General features: G+C 35.8%; 1 protein-coding gene across 1 annotated transcript in view; it reads left to right on the forward strand.

Moving 5' to 3' along the window:
• The window catches only part of NUDCD1 (NudC domain containing 1), a 35,696-nt gene extending 15,449 nt beyond the window's left edge, over positions 1-20,247 (forward strand). The window contains exons 3-10 of the mRNA XM_014253820.2: positions 5,757-5,942; positions 7,642-7,822; positions 10,302-10,487; positions 12,467-12,674; positions 14,723-14,867; positions 16,156-16,281; positions 17,989-18,148; positions 19,376-20,247. Coding sequence (XP_014109295.2) covers positions 5,757-5,942; positions 7,642-7,822; positions 10,302-10,487; positions 12,467-12,674; positions 14,723-14,867; positions 16,156-16,281; positions 17,989-18,148; positions 19,376-19,668 — 1,485 coding nt within the window. The 3' untranslated portion in view covers positions 19,669-20,247. The remainder of the gene's footprint in view (positions 1-5,756; positions 5,943-7,641; positions 7,823-10,301; positions 10,488-12,466; positions 12,675-14,722; positions 14,868-16,155; positions 16,282-17,988; positions 18,149-19,375) is intronic.
• Positions 20,248-24,032: the final 3,785 nt, after the last annotated feature.

A 24,032-nucleotide genomic window follows, 5' to 3' on the forward strand; every position in this document is an offset into this window, starting at 1 on the left:
TTGTTTTAGCCATTTCTTGCTAGTGTAATAGATGAGTACAGCCTCTCACCATCCCCTCATGCTTCTAAAACAGGGAGTTACTATTACCCCAGTTAACCACCTGGTGAACAAAGAAACAGTCCAAAAGCTAATCTGACACAAGGGGAGTGAGAGTAGGTTTTGTTTCATCTTCAAGGAAGTCTATCCTTTCCATTGCCAGAATGAGATTGGAGACTGTTCTAATAAATGCCTAAAGTTAAATTTAATTAGTTAAATTAAAGTTAAATAAATGCCTAAACTTAAATTATTCACAACAGCAACATTGTGAATAAGATAATTTCCTTTCTTGCCCTTTGAAAGAAATGATTTGTAGTCAAGATTATTTTTCATTTTTTCAGGAGATTGAGATCTGAAATTCATGCTCAATGCTGATAAATCTGCTGTGAGCTTTAGAAGATTAAGTAGTTGATAATTTTTTATTTTAGTTGCATCCGAAACTATTTGAAGCATACTGTTACAGTTCACTTGAAGGCTGACATGAAGGCTGACAAAAGTGTGGTCTTCTGTAACGTTATGCAGTATACCCTGTAAGTCACTGTTAAGAGGAATGATGCTTCCTCTTTCCATGATAAGGTACACAAGATTTTGACTTTTTTTCCCTAGGCTCAGTAATCATTGCTAGTTACAAGGGAAAACTTCTCTACTGTGTAGGGAAAAAATGCCTTTCAGTGAAATCTAAAAATTGAATAAAATATGAGGAAGCCAAAATTCATTGTATCTAATGATTATGTGATATTTGTTTGGGTTGTAGGTTTGGTTTATTTGGATTTTTTTTCCTTTTAATTCTTTCATTCTCTGCTTCTAAATGTTTTATAAATTAGTAGAATAGTCCAAGGGGTGTAGTGATACAGCTGACTCCAGAAACTGACCCTGAATGCTTCTAATAATTAAAGATTTGCGAATTTTCCATTGCAGGTTTCATAATCTTCTTGTAGCATACAGTAATCTCTAATATGAATTTAAGTAGGTCCAAAAGGCAAGAGGGCTATCTGATTGTTATCTGGTATTTTTTTGCTCTTGCTTATTAAAATGGTACTTACCCAAAGGCAGTTTCTCTTGCTTACCTGTCAACATGTGTTAAGTGCACATCTGATTTTACTAACATCTGGAAAATAAGAAGGATTGGAAATGCCCTCAAAGGTGGGATTCTTAATAAATGAGGCCACTGCACACTTTGCATGCACAGTGTGCTCTCTCTGTATTGCATTCACATTCCCAAGTGCAAAGGACTCTTTTGGAGACGGTCCCTTGTATGTAGATTTTTGACTGCCTTATTTTACAGAGCAGAATGAGTAAGTTTCTTTTGCTAGAAGTAGATTATTCCCCCCAAGCTACTGATTGAGTAAAAACAGAAGGACAGAAGATGTTTAAATTATTTTTAGCTGAATATTCTAGGTCTGTAATGAGACACAGTTTTAATCTTGAATGTTTTCACTGCTATTTCTTAGTGTCATGCCGTACTGCATTAAGGATGGGCCTGGGACTAAGAACCATTTTGTGTCACAATTAATAATTACTTGTTTCCCACCCAGGTTGTGAAAACAAATATATGCTTCTTGTTTGCGCTTCCTTTTACAGTATTTGTCAATATCTTCAAAACTGTCCCTGTAATATTTTTCAAATTTTGTTTTTCTATTTTTGCAAATACATTTCTTTGTAAACATATTTTCATCTCAGTGACAGCAATGCTGATTTTTAGTAATGAGGGAAGAATTTCCCTCTTGTAAACACAGGTTTCTGGTTTGTGGACCTTCAGAAATAATTGTAGATCAACTGACTGGAAATGAGCCTAGTAAAATAAAATGAAAAGTAGTTTCAGTGGCTCTATAACCATTTTTTATGTTCTCAGCATGGTCTGTTGTTGGATTAAGAGTATAGATTGGGTTTAAAAAGGAATGACCTCTGAAGGTCAGTCAGGCACCTCTTTTTTTCAGAATTTTATAGTTCAAATACATGTAGGTACACTGGCCTGTAAGATACCTGTGAAACCCATTGTATCTAATTTTGGTTCATGTATGGTACATAAATATATATATATATATAACTCTGTGAAAATAGGGCAAATGGCCATAACTTCCTGAGAAATGTTCCCCACAAGATACAGAAAAGAACAAGAATTGCTTTTCTTTATTATTACTGGAAGACTGCAAATCAGATTCTGCAGTCTATGAACCTGTAAGAGGGACAAGGTGGTGAATATGGTGTGGGTTTGGATTTTTTTAATTACATCTTTTGTTTATTTTAGAATCATAGAATAGCCCAGGTGAAGGGATCTCAAAGGATCATATCATCCAAGCCTTCATGGCCACAGGAGCCTAGATGAGGTTATCTAGCACTCTGTCCAGTTTAGTCTTGAAAACTTCCAGTGATGAGAGTTTCTGCCATGTCCCTGGGGAGGTTGTTCCAGTCATTGATTGTTCTCATTGTAAAAATTTCTCTTGTGCCTAGATGAAACCTCTCCTAACGCAACTTTTAGCTGCTATCCCCTGTCTTTGCTACTTTGCGTGGCTTCTTGTGAGGAGAGAGCCCCTGATCTCTCTGTGGCTGCCCTGGAACACTGTGATGAGCTTTCCCCTGAATCTTCTCTAGGGAGATGAGACATAGCTCCTTCAATCTTCTCACACAGGGAAGATTCCACAGGAATTTGATGGTGTTGCACCTTTTCCAATCTGTCCATGTCTTCTTTCAACGTCATTCCAGATGGGGCCTGACAACCACTGGGTAGAGTGGGATGATAACATCTCTTATCTCTGCTAGTGATACTTCTGCAGATGCAAGCCAGGATCCAATTTACCTTTGGTGCTGCAGCATTGCACTGCTGACTTATGGTCACTGTGTTATCCCTATTGCCCTCAGGTCCTCTTCATCAGGGCTTCTCCCTGCCACAGGGATCCTGGCCTATTCAGAGCTCTCTGGTTCTTCCATTCTGGGTGCAGGACTGTGCTTGTCTTTGCTTATTTTCCCAATGTTCTTGCTGCCCCATGTGACACATGGCTTTCCCTTGTAGGTACACGTCTACCTCGTCACTTAGTTTAGAGTCATCAGCAGATGCGTTGAGGGTGCTTTCAATCCCATCATCCAGGTACCTTATGAAGATGTTCCATGTGTGGGGTCTGGTATCAATCGCTGAGGGACCCCACTTGTGTCAGACTGCCAGCCCATTTTATTTAACAGCTTCTTAGTTCAGTTGAAATGCTTCCAATTATTAAGTTCTATTTCAGTTATTTAAAAGATTATAGAGATGTAACTGTGATGTTGCTGAATGTCCAGTTGGCATCTTATATTTTTCTGTGAGAATATTTTGTTTGTGTTTTTAAGACTGCAGCCTGGTCTACTTCATAATTAGCTGATCAAGCTGTATTGCTGATAAAGCATGTCCTGACTGTTCTTTAATCTGTGATGTCAAATTCTTTTCAAATCATAAAGATTTTGTTAGTTTTCTTTTAACTGAACAAGCCTTTTGGGTATTCAGAGGTTACTTTGACACAAAAAATGGAGGTAAATCTTAGTCCTAAGCAGGCAGCAGCATGGCTGACATTCCATGAGCCAAATAATGAGGAAGAAGTCAGTCACAAAGCCTTTTTCAGCAAAGAAAGAGCTGTATGTGAGTTAAGGCAGAAGATAAAGAATAATCCCTACAAGATATGCCAGAAGACATGCCACTGTACTTGATGAAAAAAGTTGGAAATCAAATCTTCAGCATGAAAGCAGGTTTTTTTTCCTCTTAGAATTAGCAGGAAATTAAGAACACAGAACTAAAGAAGGATTTATGGGAACAATTACTAGAAATAATGATGAAATTGTTAATCTAACATCCATTTTGCACTGTTATTGAATCAAGCTGATTTGTATAAAGTTAACAGAGTAGGAAATAATGGATTTTTATTTTTTTTTCGTAAAATGTAGTGGTATGCATAATTTTTAAAAAATACATACATGTTTGATTGTTCACTGAAGAATTTTATCATCTGTGCAATTTGTTCACCATAGTGTCTTTGTTTATTCCTGCTCAAAAGCTATCTGTAGTTCAGTTTAAAAATGATTGCAGCGTGGCACTGCAACAGGATTCTAAATAAACTTATCCTGACATGAAGTAGAATCATAGAATTGTTTAGGTTGAAAAAGCCTTTTAGGGTCATTGAGTCCCACCAATCACCCAGCACTGCTAGGTCTATCACTAAACTGTGTCCTTAAGTGCCTTAAGATGTGTATATATATATATATATATATAATATCTATACATCTTTGAAATATATCCAGGGATAGTGATTGCACCAGCTATCCTGGGCAGCCTGTTCCAGGCTTGTTTCCTTTGGTGAGGAAATTTTTCCTAATATCATCTAAGCCTCTCCTGGAGCAACTTGAGGCCATTTTCTCTTGTCCTGTCACTTGTTATTAGAAGAGACCAACCTTCACCTGGCTACAGCCTCCTTTCAGGTGGTTGTACAGGACCATAAGGTCCCCCATGAGCCTCCTTTTCTCCTGGCAGAACAACCCCAACTCCCTCAGCTGCTCTGCTCCTCACAGGGCTTGTGCTCCAGACCCTTCCCCAGCTCTCTTGCCCTTCTCTGGACACACTTCAGCCCCTCAGTGTGTTTCCTATAGTGGGGGGGCAAAGCTGAACCCAGGACCTGAGGTGCAGCCTCACCAGTGCCCAGTACTGGGGGACAGCCACTCCTCTAATCCTGCTGCCCAGCTATTTCTCATACAGGCCAGGATGCCACTGGCCTTGGCCACCTGGGCACACACTGGCTCCTGTTCAGCTACTGTTGACCAGCACTCCTGGTCCTTTTTCACTGGGCAGCTTTCCAGCCACTCTGCTCCAAGCCTGCAGTGCTGCCTGGGGTTGTGACCCAAGGGCAGGGCCCAGCACTTTTCCATATTGAACCTCATACCTTTGGCCTTGGCCCATTAGTCCAGCCTGTCCAGATCCCTCTGCAGAGCCTGCCTACCCTCTCCAGATCAACATTCCTGCTCAGCTTGGTGTCTTTTGCAAACTGACTGAGGGTACCCTCAAATCTTTCATCCAGATGATTGATTAAAATATTAGACAAGACTGGCCCCAGTACTGAGACCTGGGGAGCACCACTAGTGATGCCATCAACTGGATTTAATTCCATAGTATAATAACGTGATAGAAAGTTATTTGAAAATGTGGTATGAATTAGTACAGCTTTTCTTTGCTGGCTAATCATAGGTGTTACTTTTCTTAAATTAGTGAATAAAGTGACCACTCTAGGAAAGCTGAGAAATTATATTTGCCAGTTGTGCATCAGATTAAGCTAAAATCCTTTTAAATTTACAGGTGAGTTTTATGCACTAGTTTGAATACAATTCTGTGTCTTTCATTTCTTTTTAAGTCTCCTCATTTTTCCTGGGACTAGAATTATTTGAGGTAAGTGGTTATTATATAGGAATGTTGGGGGAAATTAAAAGCCTTTTCTAATGCAAAATATAATTACTGCTTAAAATTGCAGGGAAAAGTGCTGAAATATCAGAAAACATTCATAGAAACCAGTTTGATGTATTTCCACCACCTTTTCCACAATTGTGGGAATTAAGCTTGCTACCCACTTTTTTTCCAAATATGCTCAATGATACACAAAACTGGTACATTTATTATTTATTAGAGATTTATTATTCTTAATTTGCCTGTAATATTTATTGAAACTAATAAATACTTCATAAGGTCTTAGTTCATGACTGCTTGTTTATAGGACACTGCTCTACAAAAACCAAGAGAAGTTTTCAGGCTACCTACAGACTTGACTGCATGTGATAATCGCCTTTGTGCCTCAATGCATTTCTCATCCTCCACATGGGTTACCCTTTCTGATGGTACAGGAAGACTGTATTTAATTAAATCAGGCAAGCGTGGAAGCAGTGCATCTGAAAAGTGGGAGGTACGTCCTGCAATAATGTATTTAGGAGTTGTACATATACCCTTATCAAAGTGACCTAACTGCATTAATAATGGGATTTGTTATCCTGCTTGGACACAACAAATATAATTGTTACATTTCTACCTGAAGCTGTGAGTCTCATGTTCTCCGGTTAGTTCCTCTTTGTTTATGGAAGATGAATCTGGTAAAAAGTGCCCGCATTTTGCGTCTATTTTCTTGGTTAGAGGGTAGTTTCCTAAGAAACCACAGATGTTTTAGTATTGGCAAAAATGTAGGCGTGTATACTGAAGTGGAAGATTTCAGCATGATGGATTAGCTCCTTTCTCTACATCTTTTGAGAGTTCAGTGAAGGAAATTGATCATCCTGGTTTTACATGCTTGGTAATTAATACCATCTGGTTTTTATTCTGTTCTGTGTGAGAATGCTGACACATAAATAAGTTACATTGAAGTTGTCAGTGTAACAAAAATATGAGATTTATATCTGAGGTTCCTTCATCATTTAAATTGACTTATTGAGTATGTAGAGCATGCAGTGGTTTACAGTCGTGTTAATATCACAACACTATAAATCCTCAAATTTTATCAGGTTTCAGTAGCAACTGCTGGATTGAACTCATTAAACCACTGCAGCTTGAATTCTTTGTAATTTATCCTTTCACTTTCATATGTTAATCTTCTAGCAAATAATGTTTCTTTTCTTGTTGTTTGGATTAATTTTGTTTTTATCTTCTTCAGTTTTTTGCTGAATGAGTACTTCTTGAAAAAATTTGGAATACATGGTTTTTAGAACTAAAAATTCCAGCAATAGGTATCAAATCTCTCACACTATAAGATACGGAATCCTATATGAAATTAATGAAATAATTTTCACATAATGTAAAAAAATTCATAAATTAATGAAATTTATAACTTTAAGTTCATAATTAATGATATTTTATATTCACAGTGGTATTCGTTAGCCTTTCAATATGACAGTAATAGTTAGGCATTCTGCCTACTTAGTCACATTCAAATATTGGGTGGACTTTTCCAATCCATGTACATAAATAAAAATTCAAGAACTTCTAACCCTAGCATCTCCTAAACATGAATATTATCTCCTTCATTTCACTATAGCTTTTTGTTTCTTAGTTCATAGAGGAGGAAAATAGGATCTCTTTGAAAAGCCAAATAATGGCATGTTTGATGATTGAACACTGGCAGTGATGCTGTGGACCTTTGTCTTCTTGTTTGCATATGTACAGGTCTCCGAGGATTTTCAGAATAGAGAACTAGTGGGGGCCTTGGGGAAATGCCTACGTTTTCATCTTGAGTGTGAGACTTCGGCCAGTTGATAGGCAGTGTTTATGGACCCTCTTGTTCTCATCAGTTGCTGTACCTCTATTTATTGCAGTGCTAACCAGGCACAATGCAGAGAGGTTTGGGGATCTTTGTGCTTTGTTTAATGGGCTCTTATAATGATTGTTCAGTATAAACAGTAATGTTTAAAAACATTTCAGTACGGTAGCTTGATAGCCACAGAAGGAGGAACCAGAAATGTGTGACATTTGTGGATTCATATTGTCAGAGAGATTTGTAGGCGACAAACTGTTACTAATTTGACATTCACTGAAACTCTTCCCTGCTTTCTGTAAAAGAGCAAGGCTTCCAGCTTTAACTGTCTGACTTGACTTTTTTATTACATTTTTTCTTCTAGATTGTGTTTAATGAAGAACTAGGAAGTCCATTTATTTTAGCACACAGTGTTTCATTTGTAAAATCTGATTCACACTCACTAGCTGTGCTGGTGCTTAGGGTAGAAAAAGATGAACTGGACACAAAAGGAAGCGGATTTCATGTTACCTTGGAATGGCTTACAATTGCAGAAAGAAAAGAGGGTAAGTGTTTTATATTTATATTACTGATGAGTAATGTTAAAAAAAATAAAAATAATGTTTTTATTCTTTGTCTTAGAAGTTATCTTTCCACAGGTTCTGATATTTCTTTTCCTCAGCTTAGATTTTACATAGATAATTTTTTCTTACACTTTGAAATCAAGTTATTGGTTATAGAGCTAAATTTTGAGAGACATTTGGAAAACAGGAAGAAGTAAAGTTTTGCACTTGTGTCATATTAGAAATATGATAATTAGATAATTAGAAAACAAGATAGCACTTTACTTGAATGTTACAAAATGCAATTTCTGTTTAGCTGGGTCTTGTAAAATCGAGGTTATATGGAACTATTTCTACCTAATGTCTGTTATATTTTTTAAAATATTTTACAGGTGGATATGGGTGTTTGGTTATGTTTTTGTTGTTGTTGTTTTTTAGCATTCAGTTAATGATGTAGTGGGATTGGAAGTAGTACGACATAAATGTAAGACCATAAATGTAATAGTGTAAAAGGTTTTCCTGGAATAAGAGTATGAAGTTATTCCATTAATTTTGGACCAACACATTGAAAACATATTAGTTAGTATATTAATACCTACTAATTAATATTTTATCCTAATAAAGTTTGACAAATCAGACTTTATATATTCAATACGACCCTATATGTATGACATTAAATATCATGATGTTCATAAAGGATACAAGACCCCATGTGTCACTCGCTGTCTTATTTAAAGATGCATGGATTAAATTAATAGACATTCTTGGAATGACTGTGATATGGTCTTGCTCATTATGTTACAAGAAATAAAATTTTGACACTGATAGAAACAAGAGCTTTAACTAGTTGGACTAAAGCAGTTGAGGCATATAGTGATGTTACTAGCCAAATGCTCTTCCATCTCCTACATATCTAATATGGATAGGATAGCATTGAATAGAATAGTTCTCTGGGAAGCCTGCTGCAGTGTTTAACCACCCTCTCAGGAAATAAATGCTTCCTAGTGTCCAGTCTGAACCTCATCTGGTGCAGCTTTGAACCATTCCCATTTGTCCCATTCTGGATACCAAGAAGAGCTCAGCATTTCCATCTCCACTTCCCCTCCCTAGGAAGACTGCAGACAGCAATGAGGTTGCCCCTCAGCCTCATTTTCCTCAAACTAGACGAAGTCCTCACCTAGTCTTGACAGGACATTCTTTCCAGCCCTTTCACCAGCTGTGTTGCCCTCAGTGGCTTTAGTTATATTTTCTGCTTTTGAAACCTTGGATGATGGAAATACATCTCAGAAAGCCACATGAGACCAACTGCCTTATGCTTTTATGGCCAGCTCAACGAGAGAAAGAAACCTGTGAACAATACTGTTTATAACTTAGAAGAAAAACTAAATCAGTAACGCTGTCAGTCTAGAGCTGAAAACTGTTACTCAGAAGTCAGCACAGACTTTTATTGTATTTTTTAATGCTGTACACTTTAATAAAAAGTCCTTTTTTACATTGTATGTTTTATAATTTATGACAAATATTTTTGGAATCCTTAAAAGTAGATTTAAAATTTTTTCAAAAAATCTTGCCAGCTCTTCAGCATTTCCAGAGAACAAAAAATTTTTGAAATTACTGTCAGGAGAGATGGAAATTACAAAATTTAAAGCAATCTTTAATTGTGAAAAGAGAAATAAACTTGATTTTATTTAAACAAACATCTCACAAATCAGACTGATGTATGAACCAGTCTCAAAGATAAAAGCGCTTTTGAGGAATTACAATACTTTACAATCTCTTTCATTAGTAATCAATTTTTGTTGCTTGCCTTTCTTTGAAACTGTCTGTGGATGCAGTTTTTTTCAGATTTTAGTAAAAGTAAGTAGTTAATCAACAAACCATTTCTTAAATTTCCAAAATCTGTGCTTCATCAGAGCAAAGCTTTAAAACATGTTTATGTCTCTTGATATGGACAAATGTGAGATCTCTGCCCTGTTTGGCAGACGAAAGGTTCACACTCACCAGTATTGTGTTACCAAAGGAAAAAAATGGAAACATGAAAATAAATCAGAATGGGGGCAGTGGTAAGGTCTTTTCATATCTTTTGTGGTACTTCAGAGGACTCTAACAAAAGTGTACCCTTTCAAATTTGGTTTTCTTTCATTAACCAAACTTTTAGAAATACTTGCTGTAAAAGCTTGAAATGAGGAGCCACCATGCTGCCTTATGAGATTCAGAAAATGTGATATGCTTAGCTTTCTTCTTACCTTCTCTACAAGAAAAAAATTATTTGTACTGAGGCTGTGCTGGACTAGCTGTGATCAGCAAAGGCATCATAACAATAAAATGAAGTCTTAGATTAATCCAGTGTAACTCATTGGAAAACCATGGTACTATGATTTAACAAGTAGGATTGCATAGTATTTTTAAATGTAATGAGTTCCTTAGGTAATAATTTGTCTTCTAGAAATATATTATGACTTTTTTAAATTTTATTTTATAGGTGATCATAGATACGAAATTGTTAAAAGGAGAATTTTGCAAGGAAAATCAGTCCCTCATTATGCAGCAATAGAGCCAAGTGGGGATGGTCTAATGATTGTTTCCCACAAACCATTCACATATATGCAAAGTGAAAGTGACAAATTAGAAGAAAATGATGATGCAAAAGTATCAAATGAAAAGAAAGGTAAGACTTAGTCTGACAGGTTTATGACAGTCTGCTCTCTTTGACTTAGGACACACCTTGTTAGTTTGGCATTTGTTTGGAAACTCTAGCAATAAGTGGTTTAATATCTATCTTATGGACAGATTGATTTTTGTTTGTTTGTTTGCCTTTACTGTTGGAAGTTGTATTGTGCATAAACCTGTATTAGGTGCTTTCTTTTGGATAGGAAACACTTAAAGAATTTCATTGTCTTAAGGAAAAGGATATTTTGCAGACAGACATATAATAGGTTTTTGGTATTAGTTGGATTGCTCGTGCCTAAATTTAGGCATCTGTCTGAAGTACGCAAATTAAGAAACCACTCTTCCTGGATGGGAGGGGGGCATTGACCTCCCCAAACTGTTATTCATCAGAAAGCCTTTTGATGTGTAATTTTATGTAATTCCTGCCTTTCTAAAATTTAAATAATTATTTTGAAAAATCTTTTTAAGGAATGAGACTCCTGTAAAAGATTCTGTTTTCTCCAATGGGAAAGTAGTTCAAAAAAACTTCAATAAAATGCATTTGTACTTTTTTTTTCTTTGCAAACAAAACAAAACTAAGAATATAGAAACCTAATAGAGTTGTTTATTCCTAAGTATCACTAAGCTCTGTAATGTCTATGTAATTATGTTGGATTACTTTATGTTTGATTTTTGTTTCTGCATATGAAGCGTTGGTTAGTGAACAAATTCTAACTGAAGAATAATAGCACAATCTTTGTTAATAGTGTGAAAATCTACTTGGAAAACAATACAAAAGGATCAAATTTCTGGAATGTGTTAATGTTAAACACTGACAACTGTGGTTTTGTACATGTAATTTTATTAAGAATAGTCTGTATATATAAATCTTGAGGCAAAGGAGTTCTTCAGTGCACTGAGCACCACAATGCAAAGTAACGTAGGCTCTAGTCTTATTTGCACAGTTATATAAAATTGCAGGTATAATGGACTTTTAATATCAGATACCATTTGTGTCAGTGTTCAAAATTTTGAAAGCTGTCATGTCTCAGATAGTAATAATTTCTGGGGAAGTGTAATTGTAGCACCTGCAACTGATCCATTGCAACCAGGGCAGTTGTGGCAAAGGGCAGGAGTGCAAGAGTCCTTCCAGAGTCACAGTTGCTGGTATGAGGCTTTGATCAGTAGACTCTTGAGTTGGTTTGTGACAACTTGAGAGCTTTCAAGGGGAAACCTGTACTGTACTTTTTCTCAAAATAGAAAGGTAACTTTTACAAGATTGCTCTTTAGAAAATATATTCATCTGTATTTCTATTTTCTGTGTTACCCACTCATGCTGTCATAGCCTTTCTTTTGTATAAACATTTCTCTAAAAAGGCCATTTCTTCTAGCAGTTTAATAATCAGACAGATTCTAGACACTGTAGAAAAAGTCAGTTACTACCTCTGGGCAGGTAGTTTTATTTCATCTCCATTAGCTGAGGCAGATTAAGACTACTTAGTCTTATAAAATCATTTCTATTGACTAGTCAGCATAGCTTCCAGCAACATATGTAAGAAAAAAGTGTTCACATCACTAAATGGCATGTACTTCCAGCATGCAGTAGCTTGTCAGTATACTGCACCTGATGTCTCTTCAACCAAATTATTAATCATTAATGTTTCATGTATTTAAGTACATTTTGGCTTCCAGTTTCATAACGCTACGGTAAAGTTAATAGTAACAGTTAATGCCCATTGTATAACTATCAGCGTATTTGAGTATAGACATGAATATAAATTATTCTTGAAAGGAAGGATACAAATGAAGTTGATTGCTAAAAAGGTGTTTCTCCATTTTATGATCAGGATATATTTTGTGTAAGTTTTTCAGAGTAAAAGTTAATTTACACTTTTTCAAAAACATTTCTTTTACTAAATGCCAAATGTCTCAGCACTGGAGACTGTGGAATCCAGTAATCCTTGTAATTTGTATTTTCCTGCATGTTTCCAATTGTAGACCCTCTCTACTACTGGCAGCAGACTCAAGATGATGTGACAATAACAGTTCAGCTGCCTCAAGACATCACAAAAGATGACATAAAAATACGTTTTTCCCCTGATAATATATGGGTTACGCTGAAAGACCAGCCTCCTTTGATGGAAGGAAAGCTCTATTCATCTGTGGACCATGAAAGCTGCACATGGATAATTAGAGAGGATAAAAGGTAGTTTTAGTTTTTCTATTGATAGGAACTGATTTCAAAACATACACCGTATTGGATTTCTGGCCCTTCTGGAATGATCTCATTGAATGCTACACCCAGTGTCCCTTCTTGCAAGAATGTCTCTTCCCTTGAAAACGGTTCACTGGCTTTTGCTGTCTGAGTACTGTTTCTTCATCTAATTCTGAAAGTAATCACTTCCTTTTGCAGTTATTTTCCAGTTATTCTCTGTATTAAAAAAAACCCACACAGTATCAAAATATTAAACATAGATTTGTAAGAAGAGTAAACTTAATTGATCCAACAATTTTTATTTTTTTTTTTGGTATGTTTCAGGATTTATTAGTTCCAGTGTAGCTTATTGTTTGTGGTAATTTCCCTTCCACTTTCCACAAGCAAGTATTTTAATAATAATTCAACATAAATTCTTTAGGCTTGACTTATAAATTTTTTATTATATTTTCCTAAAAAATTATATGTGCATTATAGAAGATAAATCTCTGTGAATTTAACATGCTGTAGATGTCAAATACAAATGTTCCTGTTTCTATCTGGGAACTAAATTTTAGGGTTTTTTTTAGATTCTGAAATAAAAATACAAAAGAATGAAGAGGGTGCAAAAAAATAATTCAGAGCTCCCTAAAACATAGTCAGGTTTTTCTTTGTGTTGTCTAGTTTTCATACTCTGCCTGGGCTGAGCCAGGTATTCACTTACCCACTGGTCTGGTTATCTCAGAGATATTCACACTCTTTAATAAACTCAAGAAGAAACATGTAGACCACCAGGTGATCCACTCAACAGCTGATAGCTGTTTACCTAAAACAAAGGCTACCCTTCTGAGTTGTGATAAGCTTGGCTTTTTGCAGTTTCCAAAAGGTTAACTGTAAAGGACAGTGATTCTCAAAAAAAAATTAAGAGGGACTAATATTTTTGTATAGATTATACTATTACTCTATATTAAAATTTGACTGTGATTAAAATGCTGAAAAATAACTCAGCTGAATAACTTGATTTTTTTATTACTCATTCAAGTGAGCATTATTGAATGAATCTCAGGTTTCTACTTTAATGAGAAAGAGTAATTCCATATTTCAATGTAATAAGTTACACTCAGTTCTTAATTTTCATACTGCATCACTGCTATAAATCTATTGATTAAAAGTCAAAAACTTGCTTCAGATGTCTGCTATAAAAGTGTGCTGTTCCTAATACCAGTGCAATTGCTTTAGAAACTGATTCAGAATTGCTGCTGTGGTGCAGTAATTAGTAACTTAGAGGGTTTTCTTGTTAGGAGCACTACAGTGCTTGTCATTGCTGGAGAACCTTTAAGTGTATCTAAAAAGTGAGTATAATAAAACTGACTTATATCTATATGTTTGTCCCACACAGTATTTACATGGAATTACTATGTTGATGCATTGGGCTGTGTCTCATTTTTTGTTTATTTAATTAGTTATTCCTAATAGTTTAGTGATCATACTGGGTTCTCGTTGTTGTTGGGTTTTGTTTTTACATGTTACAGAAATCTTAACCTCTTCTGAGATAGAACTTTAGAGAGACAGTGTAGATAATTAATTGATGTAGTATTTTTGAGGCCTATAAAATACAAATATTTTTGTCCTAGATATTATATAGAGGTAGGGCACACTTAAATAGCCCTAAGAACTACTGCTTATGTTTCAAATAAACCTCAGTATTAAAATTCTGTCAGTCTTTGAATAGATTGCTTTACAAGTGATTTCCTGCCATATTTGAAATATTTTAATGAGTCTGCTTCAGGGTAAACTGCACTTATATTGAAAATATAAGTGGTTTATAAGAGGTTTCTGTTTAGGCTATTAGAAAATCACATACTTGGTCTGTTTTTCTTTAGAATATTTTTGTTAGTATGGTGTATTTTATAATTTGAATGCTAATGGTTTCTGTGATTTTCATTATTAATTCAGTTTGAAGAGAAGTGCTCTTATCTACATTGAGAGCTTTTTGACTAATCTGACAAATGGATGTAGTGTTTTCATGTGTTACTCTTTATCTTCTCTTTCCATTTTAGCTTGGAAATCTCTCTGATTAAGAAAAACGAGGGGTGCCAGTGGCCAGAGCTAATCATTGGTGATACAAGAGGGGAATTCATTATGGACCCTTCCCAATGCTCTGAAATAGCTGAAAGCCTGATGCATCTTACCTCTGAAGTAATGGTAAAGAATCAAGAATCAAAGACTTAAAATTCTTGTACATGTTGTCTTTTCTTGATGCCCTAATTTGCACTGCATTGACCCAACTCACCAGTTCATTTACTATTCATTCATTTTTAATTGAAGCTGTAACAAACTAATGGCACTAGAGTTGTGAATGCACTTTGAACAGTAAAACCATCTTCAAGGGGGTCTGAATTTAACTTATATGATGGTGTCTATGCAACAAACAGAAGCTTGATTTAGCATTGAAAAGAAACTTTGTTCCCACCATTTAGGATGTGCCAGTTTGTTTTAAAGCAGTTAATTAAATGATTTTGAAAGATGTCTGTTTCTTGTTTATCAATAGGTTAGCAAAACCTTTTTTATACTGTCTTCCTAGGGATACTGTACTTGACCTGGAGACTGAGTGTAAATGCCATGTTTAAAAGGAAAATTTAGGAAACTGTAAACATGACTCATGAACTTTCTGGCATTTTTGTCATACAGGAAGTCTACTTAAAGTAAAATGTAATTTTTAGCTGCTATTTACTTGATACTTGGTTTAATTAGAAAATGGCATCTCATTTTATGAGAATTTATGAAGTGTGCCTCCATGTGGCTTTTGATATATTAGGTTTGGATTATTACTTTGTTTTTAATAAGGCTGAAAAGTGTTGTTAAAATAAATTCCATTTAGTACTCCAGATTGATTTCTCTCTCCCTCAGTATTTGTGAGCAAGATATTGTAGTGTATCTTTTGACCATAGATTTTTTTGGAACTTCAAATTTATTTTCTTTTGTACTTCATACTAAGCTTAAAGTGATGATTTTTTAATCATAAGTTTTCATTAATTTTAAATATATTTTAATAAATTAAAATTATTATTAGCAAAACTAAAATGTGTCATGTATTTAGAGCTGCTTATAAAATGAATCAATCCATTTTTCAATAGCATTACCGATGACAAGCTGAAATAAGCTTACACTGATGTAGATTTACTAAATATGCATATGTTTTCAGAATTGTATACTTTTGCTACTTAGGGTATTTGTTGTCCATGTATTAGTGGCTTATGTACCTTTCCTCAAACTGAAATAGATTTTATTGTATCTACCACTTCTGCTGTCCTCCACAGCAGAAATTGTTATATTTATTTTGAGTGAGTAAATAGTAGCTTAATCTTTCAGTATGTATGGATATGCAAATAATTCTTCAGTTGTTCTTTGGGGTCTTTTTTGTGTCATAAAAATGATTTTTTTTTTTTTTTCAGTAGTTTCAATTTTCAGTGTAGTTCATTCTTTTTTTCAGAATCCAAACCCCGAAAAGGAAAACCCACCTTGTAATGCTCAAGAGTTAGAAGAGTGTGATGCTTTCCTGGAAGACGGTGCAAGCTTGTGCAGATTTGATGGTGATACCTTGAAAGTCACTCATATAGTAAGTACTGCTAATTATTACAGAAATACTTCAAAGCACTCTTTTGTGAGGAATTTGACATCTATTATCAGTACAAAAATCTATAGACTGTTGAAATCACATAAATTTCTCACATGATATCAAATCACAGTAGCAACAGAAATTGTCAATCCGTATGTGTCCTTTGATATCATTTTAATATAAAAACAAAGCTCCTTTTGTTCTGATTAAAAAACACATATACTTTCACAAGTCAGCCATTTAAAAAACAAAGTTATATCAAAGTGATTATAAGAAAAGGATCTTTTTCAGTGGCATAAAATTTTAGATGACTTAGCTTGCATTTTCCACAGTAGTTTTTCGACAGTCTGGTAGAAACCTGACTTTTTTTACTAAGAAGCTGGAGCACAGATTACTTTATGGTACTTTTTTGTCAATCACACTGAAAATAACAGACAGGGGGCAAAATGCTTCAATAGTGGGCTTGATTTGGGTTGTAAGCAACCGTGACTAACAGTAAGCTAGGATTTGATCTGGTCTGTTGCTTGGAGTTGGAAACAAAATTATGTGAAAACATTACAGATTAACTTGTCGTGAGGTTTTTTGGGGTTTTTTTTAAACTGGATGAAAGCGAAAACTATATTGTGGTTGTAGCATGGTTTGGGTTGCCTGGTAAATTGTAAAGCCTCTGTCCTTGTGATTTTCAATACCAGACTGGATAAAGTTCCTAATACCTATTACTTCATTAATAAATAACTCTGCCTAAACTACTGCTCCTCACACTGAAGGGTAAGAAATGACCGAGACGTTTCACAGATGAGGAGGAACATGAGTTCATGGGATCACACAGAAGGCTGCTTTCTAGTAGGCAGCAAGACATTGTGGAGCAAGTTTGAACTCCAGGGTGCTTGTAAAAAGTTCTTAAAATGGGTGGCATAAAAGTAATTTAAAGGTTAATGTGTTTAAAGCATTATATTAAAAGGACATTTATCTGTGGGTAGGAAATATTAATTTCAACCTCTTCTATGGGAACTTGCGGTTTTGGTCCTTGTTAGAATATGTAGAAATATGAGTATTTCAGTATATTTTTCAGCATACAGGGAAGTATTTTCACTTTGATTTAGTTCTTATTTCAAGTTGTTTAGGATTTCTTGTTAGCAATTATGGGGCCTTTTCCTTCAGAAATGGGGCTGGTATAGCTTTTTACCCACAACTCCTCCAAACATTTTTATTGAAGAGTGTGCTGATCTGAAATTTAGTAATTACTTGATTGCGAGTAAATTAAAAATGTTAACATTTCATCATTTTAGTATTCTGTCTAATCCTTGTTTTAGTTCTTGCCAGCTTTTACCTGAGAGGGACAGTATGTCCTTTCCTGTTAGCCCTGCAGAAAACCAGATGTGATTACTTAGAGAGAATCTTTTCCTAATGTGAGAAGGTTGTAGGTTAGGATCTACCCTAGAAAACCATGTCTGCACAAAACACATTCCCATTTCCTTGTCTAGTGGACGTAATTTTTCTCTCAATATTACTCCAATGAACTTAATTGCATCTCCTTAAAATGTGTAAGGCACCTGTGGTGTTGATCAGTGGGATGCAGCATAATGTATTCAAACATTTTGTCAAGTAACAAACATAAAACTGGTGATCATCTAACTTTGGCAGTATGTGTAACAGAATTTGCTATTTGTGCTTTGAATAAATATTTTATATTTGTTTTGTTTTCAGATTAATCTTGGAAGCAACCAGTATCTTTTCTCAGTTGTTGTGAATCCCAGAGAAATGCCATGCTTCTGCCTGAGGCATGATGTTGATGCTCTTCTCTGGCAGCCTCACTCTGACCAACCAGAGAATATGTGGGAACACATTGCTACTTTTAATGCTTTAGGTAAGAAATTAACTTCTGTGTCACACACCTCTGAGACTTTTCTACCTGAATACTTCTGGTATGACTTATGTTGATATTTCACTTTCTTAAACTGGAATTGAAAGTAATTATAATTCTGTCGATAGCAGCATGGTAGCTTAATTTTAGAAATAAGAGAACATAGAAATGAAATGTTTATGCCCTGGAAGTAAAATAAGCCTTTTCAGACCGTGTATAGGATGTAAGCACAGAACTGCATGGTAAAAAAGAGAGTTCCTTGGATAAGTGACCTTGAGTTAGAGACTGAAAAGCATAATCACTACCTTAACACTCACACAGACATTGTCAGGGCAATAGCTGCAGTTAATGCATTATATGTCTAGGTGTGTGTAATCTTATGGTAAGGTGTTTTAATAAGTGACCTTTAGATTTTTTCCTGTCTTCTTGACTCATGTGATAACCATTGGCATGCATTTTTTCAGTGGAAATTAAGCAAATTACCTTGCAGAAAGATGGTAGATCACTTTGCAAAGATTGTATCTCAATTCTCATTACAGAAGTGTGAAAGGAAATCAGTCTGAAATGAATCTATGAGTGAATATTAACAGAAATTACAGTGTGTTAAAAAGTAATTCATTTTTCTTCAGTCAGTTCTAAACAGAAAACAAGTTTTAAGTGTCTGTTCAAGATCGGGTGGGCTCAGAAATCCTAATTTTTAAATGTAATTACACACTGGGAGATGAGGAGAGACAATAGATTTATTCTACTTAGGCTGCAAATATTGGGCCAAGATTGCCCATATGGACCATGTCTGTGGCCTCATGATCCTGCTGAGAAAATGAAAGACCTTGTGAGGCACAAAGGAACCAGATGTGGGAAGAGTATCTCGCTGTACATATGTATCCAAAACACCAGTTAAGATGAGGTATATGAGAATTGTATATTGGTACTATTCTTGCCTCCTCACCAACTATCAATTATTGCAAAACCAGCACCACTGGTTAATTCATCCATTAAGAAAGTACTGACTTATGTAATAAGAGTGCTTTGGTGGTTTAGGGTTTTTTTTTTATGTTGGGTGTTTTTGGTTGGTTGGTTGTCATTGTTTGTTTGTTTGTTTGGGGTTATATTTTTTGTTAAAAATTGCACATTAGTTTTTAAGTTAAGCTTGGGTTTTTATCTGCCAGTTAAACTTCTATTGAAATGCATCTATTACTTATCCCTTCTGTTTGGTTTTGGGTTATTTAGGTTATGTCCAAGCATCAAAGCAAGACAAGAAGTTCATGGCTTGTGCTCCAGATTACTCCTACGCTGCTCTTTGTGAGTGCTTGCGACGAGTTTTCATCTATCGCCAGCCAACACCTCTGGCCACAGTTCTCTACAACAGGAAGGAAGGAAGACAAGTAGGACAGGTTGCTAAGCAGCTGGTAGCAACCCTGGAATCCAATGATCCTATCTTAGGCTTTCAAGCTACGAGTGAGAGATTATTTGTTCTCACAACAAAAACCTTGTTTTTAATAAAGGTGAACTCTGGAAATTAATTATTCAGTGTGCTCTGCTGTATTTTGTGTTAACAATTTGTTATAGAAGTGAATAGGTAGACAATCTGACAAGTTCAGTCCAATTTGCTGAAAAACAAAAAGGGGACGTTTTACAGGGGAATCAAATTTCTTCGTTAGAATTTTTCTGTAAGAAAGTGAGTTTTTTGACTTTGCTGCCACAGAAGTAAGCTTTTTCAGAGCTATGGGAAAATGTCTTCTGCATTACCATCTTTGTCCAAGTAATTGTCAGATGCTGCTATCACATAAGTGAATAGATTTATGCATTGCTTTTTCCTAATGACTTTATTTGCTATACTTCTGAGTTTTGAGAATTCACTGCTTTTTTTAAATGCCACTGTTTACCTATGAAAAAAAGTAGTCTGATAAAAGAGTTGCAGGCATATGATGTGCACAGTAGAATGTATCATAAAGAAAAAAAATCTCCAGTGCAAATATTGTTGACCAAAAAATTGTTCTGCTATTTTGACATTAAGTAGTTTTGAGTGAAATGGATCGGGTATTATGTTTCTTATACAGGTAATTAAATTGAGAAATTTTGCTGTATACGCACATTTTAAATTATTGGTTTGGGATTTATTTATACTTGCAGTAAAATCTGTTCATGTCTCTAGAATACATTTTAGCAGCTTTTTCCAGAAGCAAAGTAAGGGTCAATATTTAGCTGCCAATTATACATCAAATTATGTTAGTTAAGGTCTTGTTGTACTCTCAGTCGTGCCATTTTTGTTTGACTTCATACTTCATTTCAAGTGACTCATTTACAATGAGAAAATGGCTGACAGAAAATCACTGGTTTGTAACCTGGGATGGGACACTCAGAGGTGCTGCTTCTGCCTCAGATGCCACTGTAAATGCTGCATTGTCACTTAACTGTTCTGTCTGTGATGCCTAATTCAAAACCTGCTATATATGCAATATAAGAGTACTGAGGTCAATGAGGATGCTTTGGTTGAACAAACTGGTATGGTCAATTGAGTTGAATAGTTGTATCTGAAGCTTTTTGTTTCTTACTTTAAATTGGCATTGTCAATACATTTAAACCAAAGAGTCAGTTGTGACAGCTCTGCCCTGGGTTGGGCTTTTTTCATAGTTGGCTTACAAATCCATAGCAAAGAATGCCTAATATCTTGTGTACTGGCAGGAAAGGTGCTCTCATCTGTGGTACCAAAGTACTGAGAGACTCAAATACAGGTGACCTTTTAGTTTGCATCTCCCTACCAGTATTATTTCAGAACTCTCTAAGAATCTGTTGTGAGAAGAATAAAGATTTCTTTACTTGTGATTGTTTTGATTCTCCTGTAAATTCTCCAGATTTCTATCAGTGAACTGATTAAATAACAAGTGGGAGGCAAGCAGTTGTTGCTTGAAAAAAACCTCCAAATGCAGAAGCTTTTCAAGGAACTTGATTTTCCTTCTCCTCACAGCAGGATTATATATTGAAATATTGAAATATTATCAATATACATTTCAATATACATTATATATATTGAAATATTGAAAAGCTCTTCCTTTCTTTTACTTGGATAACTTAAAACTGACTGGATTTGTAAATCTCTTTTCATTCTGTCCTTTTAAAACTGTTTTGAAAATGCTTTTTGGAAAGGCTCAGTGAATGTATTACCATTGCATGACTGGTTTGCATTTAAATTTTATTTGTTGGCCAGTAATGTCACACAAGGTGGTAGAATTCCTGCAGAGGTTCTATAGAAAAAAAAAATATGTAGCTTATTACTTTGCAGCATAAATTAAGTGCTTTTAGATGTATATGAATATTACTTAATATGATATTAATCTTTGGGGACACAGTTAAGAGCATGATCTTTGGAAAATGGAGGAATGAAGGAGTAAAGGAATCATAGTTAACATGCCTTTGTCATCTCTGGCCTACTGCAGGCAGTTTCAATATAGATGAGAATTTCACCTGTTCTTTGTCAAATTCTTGCTGTGAGTTACATGTCTGGAAACATGCTCTGCTGTCTCCTGCAACAGAGGAAACAAAGTCAACTAAAATGGTTACCCCTTGAAAGGTGTTACAATATGCAATGACTAGAATTCACATTCCAAATGTATGTCTATTTCAAGGGAGTTCTTGTTTGCATCTGGAAATAACTGAACTTAGGGAAAAGGAAACATCCCTTTTCCGTGTTACTCATCTGTTTGTAATCATGTTCCCAGGAACAATGTATCAAGTAGTCTCTTTCTTACTTGGCTTCTATGAGAGTCAAGGATATTTTATTATTTAAATTACTTTTTGCCTTGAGGAACCTGGAGTGCTGTTGCACAGCAAGCTTACCCTGAGGCAGGGAAATCCCAAGCACAAAAGCAGGCTGGGAAAAGAATGGATTGAGAGCAGCCCTGGGGAAAAGGACTTGGGGGTGCTGGTGGATGAGGGGATGGACATGGCCCAGCTGTGTGCGCTTGCAGCCCAGAAACCTAAACATGGTCTGGGCTGCATCATGTGAAGCATGGCCTGTAGGTCCAGAGAGGTGATTCTGCCCTTCTGCCCCTCTGCCCCTCTGCTCTGCTCTGCTCTGCTCTGCTCTGCTCTGCTCTGCTCTGCTCTGCTCTGCTCTGCTCTGCTCTGCTCTGGTGAGACTCCACCTGGAGAAATGCATCCAGCTCTGAGGTCCCCAGCATAACAGACATGGACTAGTTGGAGTAAGTCCAGAGTAGGGACATGAAGATCATCAGAGGGCTGGAGCACCTTGTCTATGACAGATGTCTACAAGTCTACAAAAGACTTGAGAGTTTGGGTTCAGCCTGGGAAAGAGATAAGTTTCTGGATAATAAGTCTCTGGGAGATCTTAGAGCAGCCTCCTAGTACGTACAGGGGCCTGCAAGAGTGTTGGAGAGGGGTTTTGGACAAGGCCATGTAGTGGTAGGATAAGGGATAATGGCTTTAAGCTGAAAGTAGGTTTAGATTAGATACTGGAGGAAAGTCTTTACTATGTGAGTGGTGAGGCACTGGACAAAGTTGCCTAGAGAAGCTGTGGATGCCCTGTCCTTTAAAGCTCAGCACCAGACTTGATGGGGCTTTGAGCAACTTGGTCTAGTGCAAGTCGTCCCTGCCCATAGTGTGGGGTTGGAACTAGATGATCTTTAAGGTCGGTTTCCAACCATCTTACAGTAACTAAATTGCTGCAAGACAGCAGGAGACACTCCCTATCATCAGTTCAGTTTCTGTGTTCAATTACTCTTAAGGCTTATTTGTTCATTTGTATCCTAAATAGGCTTATACAAAGTATAAAATGTGGATGTTTAAGAGATGGTTTTCTGATGACCATGCTTCAGTTTTTCTAGGATTTTGTTTCTTGAGATCTTACTTTTTCAGACAGTTCTTCCTGAGAGGTCCCAATCACAATCTGTTTACAGAATTTCTGAGAAAATATTTTACTATTACAGGTTTACTTGGCTGTTATGGCATTATTTGATTTTAGTATTTTCAGTTCTTTCCTTAACTGCATGTTTGAAATGCATAATGTATTCTTCTACAAGTTTAAATAAACAGAAAAAATGTTGAAGTTTTAAAATTACTTTAAAGGATTTATATTAATTTCAAATATGTAGCCTTCCTATATTACTGAAATAAAATAAAAAATAGAAATAAGAAATTCCTTAAAATAAAACTTGTATTAAGGAGTTTTGTGCTATGGCAAAGTTCTAGCAGATCCCTACACTGCAGAGCCAGGGCTGTTGCCAAGACATGCACTATTGCACTCCTTGTAGATCTCTGTGAAATCCCCTGTACAGCCTTGCTAATGTTCCATTTCTGCCAACACACAACTTTAGAGGTAGTTACTGGAGGGGGTTGATAAGTATCCAGGTGCATTCGTGTGTTAAAGTGTGCCTCTGATTCTGTGTCTTCTTTATAAAACCCAAATGATCTGTACAAACCCTTCTAGATGCAAGAAAGAGATCTGTCCTTTCTTCTCTCCCCCTACCTCAACATGGGTGTTTTTTTGCAGGAAGGTGAAGGAAAAGAGGAAGAATTTGGTCTGTATATCTGTCCTTTGACAAAAAGTGGTTCTTCATTAATGAAACAGCAGATCCAATGAGAGTAAAACTAAGGTTAAAGCTTTTATTTCAGTTTTTTTGTGCTTTGTTTCAATATGAGCCACTAGAACTCTCATTTCCTTGGTTTCTGTCAATTTATTTTTTTCTATTCTCATTATGCAGATTAGATGAACTTGTAGCCTGCAGCCAACCACATATTAGCCACGTAATAAAAATTTTGGTTTAAAATGTTGTGCCATCAGTCCTATGTGCCTATATTTCTGGAAGTCTGGTGGGATTTGTTTCCCCTCCCTATGCAATTCATGTTCATTTGTGCTATGGATAAAAAT

Source organism: Pseudopodoces humilis, chromosome 1 (assembly GCF_049639895.1).
Source record: "Pseudopodoces humilis isolate 2021_Gansu_Grassland_sample_001 chromosome 1, ASM4963989v1, whole genome shotgun sequence".
Taxonomy (NCBI): domain Eukaryota; kingdom Metazoa; phylum Chordata; class Aves; order Passeriformes; family Paridae; genus Pseudopodoces; species Pseudopodoces humilis.